The 12,453-nt window shown below is 32.7% G+C and overlaps 1 protein-coding gene across 1 annotated transcript in view; it reads right to left on the reverse strand.

Annotated features, from left to right (window-relative positions):
- Positions 1–389: 389 nt before the first annotated feature.
- Positions 390–12,453, reverse strand: part of LOC130902576 (intraflagellar transport protein 140 homolog) — a 34,113-nt gene continuing 22,049 nt past the window's right edge. Inside the window, exons 14-17 of the mRNA XM_057814800.1 lie at positions 12,258–12,452; positions 8,835–9,053; positions 4,112–4,310; positions 390–809 (exon numbers count right to left, since the gene is read on the reverse strand). Coding sequence (XP_057670783.1) covers positions 484–809; positions 4,112–4,310; positions 8,835–9,053; positions 12,258–12,452 — 939 coding nt within the window. The 3' untranslated portion in view covers positions 390–483. The remainder of the gene's footprint in view (positions 810–4,111; positions 4,311–8,834; positions 9,054–12,257; position 12,453) is intronic.

Raw genomic sequence — 12,453 nt, forward strand, 5'->3', positions numbered from 1 at the left:
TAAGTTTCTATTGATATTTTCGTCACTCCAGCTCTTAATTCGTCAAATCGCACTATTTTCGTTTTGATCTATAAACCGCAAGTTTCTTATGCTCGAATCACGATCAAGGTACAACCTTTCACTCTGTCCGATACAGTAGTGGCTTTCAAAGCCTTAAATTTGTTAACTAAATTTATAACAATATTTTTTTCGCTTGGTATTTTTCCACCATCTCCAGATTTTCCTTCAACGTCAGAGAATCCAATTTTGTTATTCCATAAATTGTCATAAAGGAATTTTTACAAACTAAAATTATTTTCTCACTTCGTTTAGAGTTTTCTAGAAGTATGCTTTTAATTGTACTGTTTTGCAATATTTTAAAATTAAGTTATCGTAATAAATTAGTCACGTCAATTGGAATATGTCTTTAATGATTCTTAGCAACGTTTGAAACATATTCAAATCTACTTATTCACGTTTTGAATGCTTATTAATACAAAATATTTATTCTTCAACAACTTCTTCAACATCTTCACTTTCGTTTTCCGATTTAACATGTGTTTTAGATAATTTTGGAACTAGATGAGTCACTGGTATCCCTAATCCATTCGCTAATGCTTCTAGAACTGATTTGTTGATGTAATATGTAATTGATGTTGTTCCACTGTTTTCCAATAATTTACGCAATTCAACGTAGCATTGTTTGGCTTCTGCAAAATTGCCTATTGCCACTAAATGCTGAATCATAGTAGAATATATGTCACCTCTTCGTACGGCAACTTCCAAATCATTTCCGCCGGTCATAAGAAGCTGCTGGCATTGTGTTAAGGCTAAAAAAATTATACATGAACTAATACTGTAGTCTACAAGGTATATTCGCAATGTAAATTTCGTTTTTATATATATCAACGGCAACGCTGCAATCGCAATGCGTGGTTGTTACTCTGACTCGAGCAGAAGAAATATACGCCATTTTCAAATCGCCGCCGTTCTTTATAGTGTTTATCACAAATGTCAGCCTTAATTGAAATTGCAGCCGCTTGTGAAATCAGTTTTGTGATTCGTTTTCTAAATGCAAAGAAAGTTAAACGAAGTGAGATTTATTGACAGATCTGCGAGGCTCCCGGACAAAATACTATGAAAGATTAAGTAATTTGAATATGGATCAGACAGTTCAATGAAGGACGTGATGAAGTGCACGATGAAGAATTATATGGACGTCCGTTTTTGGTTGCTGATATGCTGACTCAAGCAATTGAAGAAAAGCTTGAACAAAAATAGTAAGTTTATAATTAGTGCTTTCACTATGACATTTTCCCAAGTCACACAATCATCAATGTCTGAAATTGTTAGTGAAAACTGAAATTTTGAGAACTTTGCTCACGTAGGACTCTTACTAAACAATACAAAAAACAACGGACGGAAAGTGCTCTTCCATTTTTGACATCCTATAATAAAGATGTTGATTATTTTCTTTTTCAGATGGGACTGAGATGAAATTTCGATATCTTGCTACATCTAGAAAATGAACGACAATCAAAGGAATGAAGGCCTCAACGAAAGTTTAGCATAAAGAAATCTTACCTGCTTGAAAACTCATGTACACCATTTCGTGAAGCAGAAAAAGGAATTTTGCTAATTGATATTTTGTCACGAGGCCAAACAATCAATTCACATGTTTACTGTAAGGCAATTAAGAAATTACACCGCACAAGCGCCGAGGATTACTGACAGAAGGTGTTGTTTTCTCGACGATAATACCCGACTTCACAATGTGAATATGGGAAAAAAACTCCTACATGCATATGGCTGGAACGTGTTTGATCATCATGTCAAGTGGCTACAAGATTTTGGAAGCTATGTAGAAAATTAGGTTAACAGTATAAAAAATATTTTTTCTGACCTGCACACTTTTTTTATACAACCAAACGGAACCTACTTTGTGAATATACCTTGTAGAGATATGTAGAGATACACGTTAAAAACTGATTAGCTACGTACTTTAGATGCGTTCACATACGTCTAAAATATTTCAGTACCTACCAGGAACGATTTTCTTAAAATGATTGTGGCATGAATCTGACCATGACCAAATGCATGTCTGTTTCATTTGGCTTCAATTATTTTCCAAAAGTTAACTTTCATTATCACGCATTCTGGTTCATTTATTATTTATATCTGCAAAAAAATAACTTTGCGCTGGTTGGTAAGCATATCTCGTTCGATTACTTATCTCGAGATACTGAATTGCCCACTTACATTGAACGTAATTTTCAATGTGAATAACTTCTTTTGGTTAATCAGAAATCATTGTGTGAAGCTAATTATTCTTGAATGATGATTGTCACTGATAGAAAATCAGTTTAGCAGGTAGTTACAGAAAATTACACTGTGGATGTTTATACATTAATATCAAGTCAAATATTTTAACTGAATAACTTGCAGTGGATCATGGTCTTATTCAAAATGGTGGCACGCATATTGGTGTCATCTCATAGGAATATCGAAAATTAACTCTCCTAGTACTGGTATATTTATAACATACGTGGATGCGTTCAATGAAGATTATAAGGGCGTTTGACGGAAGATACTGATTTCTACTGTGATTATATTGTCTGTTTCCGCCGTATTTCTGATGTCATATGTCCAAATTTTACATATGGATTGGATTTGGATTGGACTCTCTCTACGTGTCTAGTGTGGCGAAACTTTAAGATGGCGCTACTGAATCAAAATCCGAAAATTTGTAAAAAGTGTCAAAAATTTAAAAGGGAAAAAAATATTTGTATCTCCATAAATGTCAAAAATTATTCTTCTCAATATAATTAAATTGGGATCGCGTCCGTGTTGATTGCGAGCACTGTTGTGGAAAGTTATTGAATTGAATTTTTGGCTTTCAGAGGGTTACATTTGACAGTTGAGCTCTGTAAGAGATCTCCTTACCTCTATGGTTTTAATACTGTGTTCGTTGTTGGGAACAAGGCCCCCGCTATTATATGTGCACAGTGTGCAATGCACACGGGCACCATCCATTAGAAGCGCCAAAATCCAGTGTTTAAAAAAAATAATTTCCACCGTTACTAACGGTGAGGAGAAAATTTAAACCGGAACTGACCATGAACACCGAGGTGAGACCCTTCATGAACGAAAAACCACCTTTAAAATTCGTTTTTTCTTAAAAATTATAAATCAAACTTTAAGCTTTCTAAAAAACCGATTTGACTTATTAAATGAGTATGATAATATTTTCGGATTCAAATTGTTTTCATTATCTGATGAAACTGACCCCCTCTAGTATTTTACGATATATATTTGAATACAATTTAATCTCTACCCTTCTAAACGCATTTCATTAAGAATTCTTCTGACATTGCCTGTAGCGTCTGGCGAGCGATCTTTCTCAAAGTATCTGCATATTTTTAAGTAGAGCCTAATTAGTTTTTTTTCAATAATTTTTTGAAGATTGATAAAAAATTAACTTAACTTAACTTCAGTCTTTATCAAAATATTTTGAAAAAGACTGAAGTTGTTTCATATATAGATATTATAGGCAATATATATAAATAGTTTTTTGTATACAGCCGCCAGTAGTCTTTAGGGGGCCCTGATGGAAAAATTAAAAAAAGAATTTAGAAAAAGTTAGGTACATATTATTTTAAAATAGCTCTATCCCTCGAAATGATTCGCAATAGTTTCACTGCTCTTAAAAACGGCCATACGGAGGATGGTAAATATAAGGGACCGTTATTATCTTGTTCGTATCGATTGTTAAATAAAAATACGTTAGTTAGCTGATGTATATGCAATTTTTAAATATGAAAAAGCTATCTACAAGGTAGATTGCCCGATTTCTTAATACCAATCAAAATTTCCTTCTCATTAAAAAATTATAACGAATCTTTTCATCTTTTAAAATGTAATCCTATAACTGGTCAACATCACATTAATTGACTGGCATTTCCATGGCGAAATAAAGAAAAACGATGGCATATATTGAAAAAAGAAAGGTTTTGTTATGTAACGACAATGCGCTTGCTATTATCGCAGAACAATTAGCCGAACTGCGTTACTATTTATCTTCTCACTATCCGTCAAACCGCTCTCGTATTTTGTTCTTTTCTTCAATTCTTACCAGATTGAGAATCTCCTCTGTCGAACAATTTTCGAATATCTACAAATCTTTTTACTAAGACGAGTCTTTGTTGCACTATATCCATTGCTCGTTGTATCTGCTTCGGATCACGCGGTTCTGTTATTTTTTGCAAACATCGAGAAGCTTCTGTAAGCGCACCAAGAGCTTTTTCGTAGTTTTGGAATTCGTCTATTTCGACCTAAATATTCAATAAATGTGATATTAAAGATTATATCTTTCACTTGAATCAAATATACGCAAGACATGACATGGCAATATATATCATTCACACATAGTTAAAATTCCATAATGAACATAGGTTTTGTCAGTTATCAAAATTCATAAAATATTTATCTAACTAAATCGATTTATGTGAATTCATAATGGTTATAACATAACAATTTGAAAATATAATTTTTAGTCATTTTAGTTATTTAAACAAACGAAAACGTTTTCCGATATGATGAAACAGTTTAAGCAAATGTCTTTCGTATGTTGTTTTAATAAATCGGGTGATATTGAGACTATTACTCGAAGAGAACAAAAATGTAATGTTTCTTAAGAACCATTGCAAGATGTCTGCAATTATTGATATAAGTTGGAAAATATATTTACGCCTTCGTCACTTACTTTCTGTTTGACAATGGTATAAGTGAGTTGTTGTAAAAAATTTTGCTGAATATGGAAAGAAATGGATATCGGGTTAAATATTTGTTTTTCAAAGGCATATGCCTACGCAAATGAAAGAGGAGTTAGACACTGCACTGCACTTATCATTTATGACCGAAACATTTTGGGCAGCTGAATGCAAAAGTGACCATGACCAAATGCAATTTTCGCTTGATTCGACTTCAAATATCCACCAAAACTATCATTGAAGATGTTCACCAAATGGTACTGAACGTTCATCGGATTAATGTTAGAGAGACAGAACAGTCCATTAGCGTTCGAAAGAGTGAATATAGTGACTGAAGAATTATAAATGCGTAAAATATCCGCTCGTTTGGTGCGGCATTTGCACACTTTAAACCAATAGTGGATTCGAATGAACATTTCACAGTCCTTATAGCAGCGAACCTGCTCCAAGAAAGGCAAATACGGTTTCATTGGCCGGAAAAGTGATGGCGTCTGTTTTATGAGATAGCTATGGGATTTTATTCATCTTCAAAAAGGTATAAAAATAACAGGAGAGTATTACGCATTATTATTTGATAAGGATAAGGGAGAAATTGTGAAAAGGCGACCGTATTGACTAAAAAATTTTTCCAAGGCAAATATTTTTATCAGACGAAGACGTTATCGCATACCTAAACATCTATTTCGAGAAGAAAGACGTTAATTTTATAATAAAACGTCTTAAAATCACAATATAGCGCCTTGGAATAGCTTCAAGTATAGAAGTAACGACACAAACTGAAAACGCCGTACACTGGGGCAGAAAGGTCCTATACCTGCCGATAAATCGGAAAAGTAATTAGCAAAGAAAGCCTACTTTTCATAATTTTTGAAAAACTCAGGTAAATGTTATCATTAATACCAAAAGGTCCCTGTACTAAAGTCAGTTTTCTACGGATAGTGTACGTGTACTGTTGTAGATTCAAATTTTGAATGTTTTTGTGTGGATTTAAAGCTATATTTTCATAGTTTCTGTAAAAATTTCCACATGGAACCTTCAACTTCAGATATGTAACAATATTTTGATGAAATTATATCCACAGAAAAGTTTATGCATTTAGTTAATATTATTTGGAACAAGAAACACAAAATAAAACAATATTATTTTAACATTTTCCAAAATATATGCAAGCTTTTAGTTGGGTTCCAATATAGTCCAAATTTTCAAATAATTTTTTATAATTGAAATTATTTTAGCTTTTCAAACTTGTTTAGTTTTCTTGCACCTATTTGCACTTTTCTTTAAAAAAAATTTTTTGTCTTTGCACTGATGAAATGAGATAATGTAAGAATAATGTTTAATTTTATCATAATTTATTTCAGGAACGAAATTAAACACCGTGTTTATTTAAAGGAGAGAAATTTTTAATATTCTCGGAATTTTAAATAAAAATGAAATTGATTAACCATTTGATTATTTAAAAGATGCAATAATGAAGCCAAGGAAATATTAAAGTGAAGAGCTTTTAAAGCGCTTAAATAAAACTTCATATTTCAAATCACAGTTTAAATGCGCTGGATGAAAGCGTTCAGGATAGAAAAATGGTTTCTCAAAAATATTGCTGAGTGGCTTGATACATCAATTTCATTTACAATAAGAGAATATTTAGATACTCCTAAAAGACGAAATTCCATTTGAATCTAGTTCAGAGCGAACGAAACGACTAAAAACAAAACAGTTGAGAGAGTCTACATCAATAAATGTATTAAATTATGCCACTCAAATGAGTTTAAGAGGTACTGAATAAACGCAATCTTCAGAAGTGAATCATGCGAGTAGATACAGAAAAGCATTTGAGAAGTCGCTTGAGAAACAAATTATGTCAGTTGAAGGCGCTCTAGCGGTTTAAGTGGACGCGAAGTTATCTCGAAACCAGTATAACATAACTAGTTTGAGTGCTCCAGAAAAATTTCCTTCTTACAAAGTAGCTCAAGCAGCAAAAAAATTTGTTATCCAGAAAAAGAATTTATTACAGTAACCTCTACCTGTGCGGAAGTTACCTTGCAAGCTTTACTTGACCACACAGTTAAACGTCTATTAATGACACTGGAACCTGTGATTCAGTCACTTAAAGATGAAGAGCTGGAAAAACTGTGTTTATTATTAAAATGGAGTTTTGATAGCAGTGCAGGCCATAGTTCATACAAACGTCGCGCCGTTGCGTTTGGAAGCAGTTTTTTGTTATTCTGTCAAATGCGATACTTCGTTATATAATAGTATCGAATACTGCTCGAGGAATCGAAAATAATCGATTATTATTTTTCACTCGTAACTCGACGAATACAAAAAAACACTCGAGCTACGCTGTCATGATTTTTAGCAGACTACGTTTCGTTGCTCGTAAAATCATTGATTATTTTAGAAGCTCTTGCAAGAGATATTTTTACTTTGTTATCGATATATTAATATAACCAATTAGATGGATTTATTTTTCAACTAAAAATTTCCTAAAAATATAAATTAAATTTGAATCCAAATGTAAACATTATTCGTAATTATTTGATATGTAATTATATTACATTCTGGGGAACAAGTCGAGTTCCTTATTAGAATAAATACGTTCTCAATTTAATTTAATAAGCACTTACATTGAAATGGTTCTCAAAAATACATTGGAGTTATACTAAATAAAAGATAAATAAAGAATCGTTTTTATGGAGTTTCCATATATTCCATTAAATTAATTATTTCGTTATGAAAGGTAGACAACCTAATAAACAAGCTTTTGTAGATGTGGTTCCCTTGATGCTTGCGTTTGTTTGAGATTCACATCATATTCGAAATTTGAACGAGTGCCAGCAATTTTTTTAAAACGGAAATCAGTTGGTATAATTCTGGTGGAAAACTCACATGAGTGGGTATCCATATCCCTTTTCCACGTTTCTTGAGTTATAATAAAGACCAGTAAACATCTTAAAAGAAGCTGTGTTAGAGATAAAATCTGTGGTGAGTAAATCTCTATTCGTTATCAGTCATTTTTAATTATCACTAATTGAGCTTCTTATAAATTAAAACCCAATTTTAAGTATTATTTTGGGGGATTTCGTACAATCCGAAAGTTTAACTCTTCTTATAGGAGCTCTTAAAAGTAAAGAACCATAATATTGTACAAAATTTATTTTTCCATACTGTGGGTGCTTTCCACTTAACAATCACTCCACTGTCGTATCTTCCAAAATGTACCCAACAAGAAAGGGAATTCCAAAAAGAGCTTCCTACGACTCCCATATATCAGTCGATGGGATCAAAATCTTCTCTACTGCTCGCTCTTCAACATTATTACACGGATTTGGTTGTGGTGTCCAGTTACGCTTTTTTTTACTTCAGGATGTTTCTATGTTCTTTACTTCGTATTTCGTCTACTTTGATGTTCTAGTTATGATTGTGTTTTTGAGGCAAATTTTGTTTTGTGCCGATTTAATAGGACTAAAGACGATATTAAAGAATGGATCCATTTACTCAAGCTCTCTCTACTCGAGATCCTGTCAATCTTCACGGATAAGCAGATTATTTACTTTCTTTAAAACGTGGCGTCAATTCGAACAATAGCGACAAAACAAGTGACTTTTCACCATCCCAAAACTGCCTTTGCAAGGGAAGTACAGTCAGTTAACGACATGTATTCAATCAGCCACTATATTGCATGCCTACCTGGCTGTTACAATCATTTCAGCTACTGCAGACATTGGTGTTATCGGCTAGCACCAGTTATTTATGATAATTACTGTATTTGTATCTATTATATTAGAAATTCTTGTTGCTAAATTGTCTTGTTTTTACGTCTCTTACGATCGAAAATTAGTTTTTGAAAGTGTCTTATTGACGCTATGTCAGAGGTTTACAAGTTACGTGTAGTCACGATAAATTTGATCATGGCTGTCAACATTTTTATGTTTATAAAAAATTTTATTCAAACATGGAGATTTTCAGTTCTCTATTCCCAAAAACAAAAAATACTTATCCTTTGATCTGTTACTGAAATTCGAAGAAAAAAACGAAAATATCATCAAATCAAAATATGTGTGGATGTTGTGGATTTGTACTCACCTGAGCACACGCGACATAAAAGTTCGCCAATAAATCCAAAGCTTTACCTTTGGAATAAAATGTTATAATATGTTTGAGAATATCTGGTTGATTTTGCCAATCTACGGTTTGCAAATAATTAGCGGCCATAATGTAAATTTCTCTTTGACGAGACACACCAGCAAAAAATATTATTTTCTCAGTATCTCCAGATTTGAGTAAAGCTTTCATTGCTCGTATCTGAAATTGAAAGAAAAGGGGGCATAAAGGCCGCTTGACATGATTCAAGACAATGTCGTTTGACTTTATGCAAGTCTCTTACCATTACACCTAATCAAAATTCCAAAAGTAAAAGCAAACAATTTCCTAACCTCAAACTTTATTTTATATTCTGTGCACATTTTAAAAATGAAAATAACAAAACTAAGTGAAATAAACAAGAAAAAAGTGATCAGTGCATTACTGGCAATAATTATATCTGCAGCTGCCTTGTTTTTGAAGTCTGAAGGAAAGAAAATAGTATCCTGGGGATGGTAAGCCAGGCCCTGGCTAGATAGAAAAAGGGGAAACGTGAGTTTAGCCATAGAATTAGACGAGTAAACATTCAAAAATTAGTTGAGAATAGATAAAACTCCTCGGGAAAATAAAACGTAATATCATCAGAGTAGAAACTCATTTTTCTCTAATCTTCCATGCAACAATCAGCTGAACTTTTGATCAAGAAATATTGCTTTGCACGTTAACTTGCATCATGTCAAGCGGCCTTAACAATTCGTCTTGGTCTCTTTGATATTCGTTAGGATCTCAAAGAAATTTATTTTTTTTTTGGAATTTATATAACTAGTTAAGTGACAAGAATAAATATGCATTATTAGCTTATTTTCCTGTAATAGTTTCTTTTTTATTATGAATATGAGATACATTTATACAGCACGGCTTGAAAGAGAGTATTGTATTAGAGTATTAAACAATACTCTACTATTTTGTTATTAGTCTAAAAGCAATAAAATAATTTTCGGCATAATATCAATAATACATTCGGAAACTATGATCTTAAATCAGATAGATTCGCTACCAGCTGATTGTGGATCCAAAGGCGAATTATCCATTTTTCGTTAAGTAAATGCCCATTGCACTTTTAAAAATATTTCTCACCGAAAATCTTCTCAACCTCTTCTGTTTATAAGAGGGCCGTTTTTAAACCTCCGATCGCTCCGTACCGACGCTATGCGGGCAGTAGAAAGCAGGCATGCACTATACACCTCACTATTGTTGACATTTAGTCGTCAGTCGGCGTTGTGCCACAGCCGCGTAAACATGTCCGCCATTATTGATGATCCCGCCAAGTGTGAATTACGAAGAGCGATTCGTTTTCTACAGGCTAAAAGCCACAGTGATGTAAAAATCCCTCGGAGAATGAGTCGTGTGTATGGGGAAAACTTCATGAGTGATGGTGTTGTGACAGAATAGTTAGAGAAAACCGCAGATTCACCATTACTGTTTTGTCTACAAAATTTCCAGAAGTTTCAAGTTGTGTTCTGTACTCTACTGTTACTGAACGGTTAGGCTACATTGGCGGCAACTTTCTTTGAAGAGGGTATCGAAAAGCTTGTCCACAGATATGACAAATGTCTCAATCTCTTCGGTGATTATGTCGAAAAGTAACCGTAAGTGTACCAATATTTTGGTAATAAAATTATTGTTTTATATGAACATGTCTTTTATTTATAGCCTATCGGAGGTTGAACAAAAAACGGTCCTCGTTTATTTGTAAACAAAACAGAAGACGTCCGGATAAACGGACCCAGTTAGGTTTTTCGATTGCATGTCCGACCAAAGCAAACGGAAACTCGCTCGTCCGGCTTTTGATAGGCTTTTTATATTTAAGAAACGAATGATGCGAGTCGACTATCAGTCGCTCCGGCGGTTTATATTTTCGATAGCAAAGTTTCGTGAACAATAATAAAGAGAACGTCGATTTCAAGAAACTGTTCGTAGAAGTGTGTAGCCTGTTTTTTAAATTGCTTTTCAGAATTCCTTGTCAGTATCACTTACTATCCCAGGACATAACATTGAAAGTTTTTTCCTTGATAGTTCAGCCATAATCAAAAAAACCACAACAGATTACATTTTGAAACTGTAGCTAAAATGTTCCTTGTAGAATTTATTGCCAACCAAAAATAAAATAATTTTTTTATTGCATAAACAGAAGAAATTTTGTTTTGTTTAGATTGTTTTTTCTCCGATTCCGAATGCTTTATTTCAATTATTTTATATTTCCAAAGAAATATAACATGACATGAAGACTTGAGACTGAACCAAATTGGAACCTAATATAAAATCTCGATGCAGCCAGCATTAAGCATAAGAAACTGAGTAAATTTAAATAATAACTTAGTATGGAGAAATTCCTATTAAAATTATATGGAATTTGAATTACAATTTTCTTTTATATGTTTTCGTTAAAAATAATTTCTTCCTACAACCTATTTTAATTCAAGTTTTCTTGGTAAACAATCAAATTTTTTATTTGTGTTACATAGCGGGGCATAAGAATTTTAAAAAGGCTAAAGTGGAGTAGTGTAGATGTTCAAACTTTCAAACAATGTTACGTTCATAAATAATAATTTTGATATAAAAATTCTCCAGTAGTTGTTCAAACTATACTTTAAAAACATGTCCTCATCGTAGTGAGTCCAACGAATAAACCACCTAAGAAAAAACCATTTAAACTGTCGATGTGTACTATTATTAGTCTACATCCCTTTCCTGATGGTGGTATCAAACCAGTAAATAAATTATTTGGAGGAGCTTGACCGCTAGTTTCATCACGCCAAAAATTATCTGGTGTAAGTCACTCGTTGATCCATGTTTAAACTAAATAATTCTTTGGTTTTTTATTTCCGTTATAGCCGTTTGGTAATTTCTTTTCCACACTACAATATCGATTCTTTCTATTAAAATAGACTCTCTAGAATAATTTTTCCATAGAAAATTCTGTTTCTTTCAAAAGTTTCCATGGTGTTCTTCGACTTCTTTCAGAATAATTTTTATCATGTTCTGAATAAAACTTTTCTTTGAAGACTTTCTTTCAATTTTATTTGATCTTTCGATTTTTCTGGAGCCTTAAGTAAAACTCGCCACCTCTTTCTGCCCAGTCCAAACCTTTTTTCTATTGTTCTGTACCGGTTATGGTTATAAAAGACCAAAAATTTGTATTAGATACATTTATAGAAATAATAAGAAATATTTGGATTATTCTGTTATAACATTTAAATTAACCGTGAAGTTTTACATTAGATATTTCATTTTTCTTTCGTATATAAAAATAGAGTATGTATGCACTATTATACTTTACTATATAATTTTACACAAATATCGATATCAGAGAATTATTATTCAATAATGCAGAATAAAACTGAATTTAATAAATAGAATTAATACCTTATCTCCAGCCTGCGTAAATTTCTTAGTAGCCAAATGATAATTTCCTTGAACCATCAAACTTTCAGCCAAAGTTTCTAGAACAGTCTCTCTGGTATCATCATCTACTGCATCTTTAGCAGGAGTTAGCTTTTCTGCTAAATCTTCAGTTAATTGTACGTTATGTTTCATACACAAGTTTATAGCGTCTGTGTAC

The sequence above is a fragment of the Diorhabda carinulata genome, chromosome X, assembly GCF_026250575.1.
Source record: "Diorhabda carinulata isolate Delta chromosome X, icDioCari1.1, whole genome shotgun sequence".
Lineage (NCBI taxonomy): Eukaryota > Metazoa > Arthropoda > Insecta > Coleoptera > Chrysomelidae > Diorhabda > Diorhabda carinulata.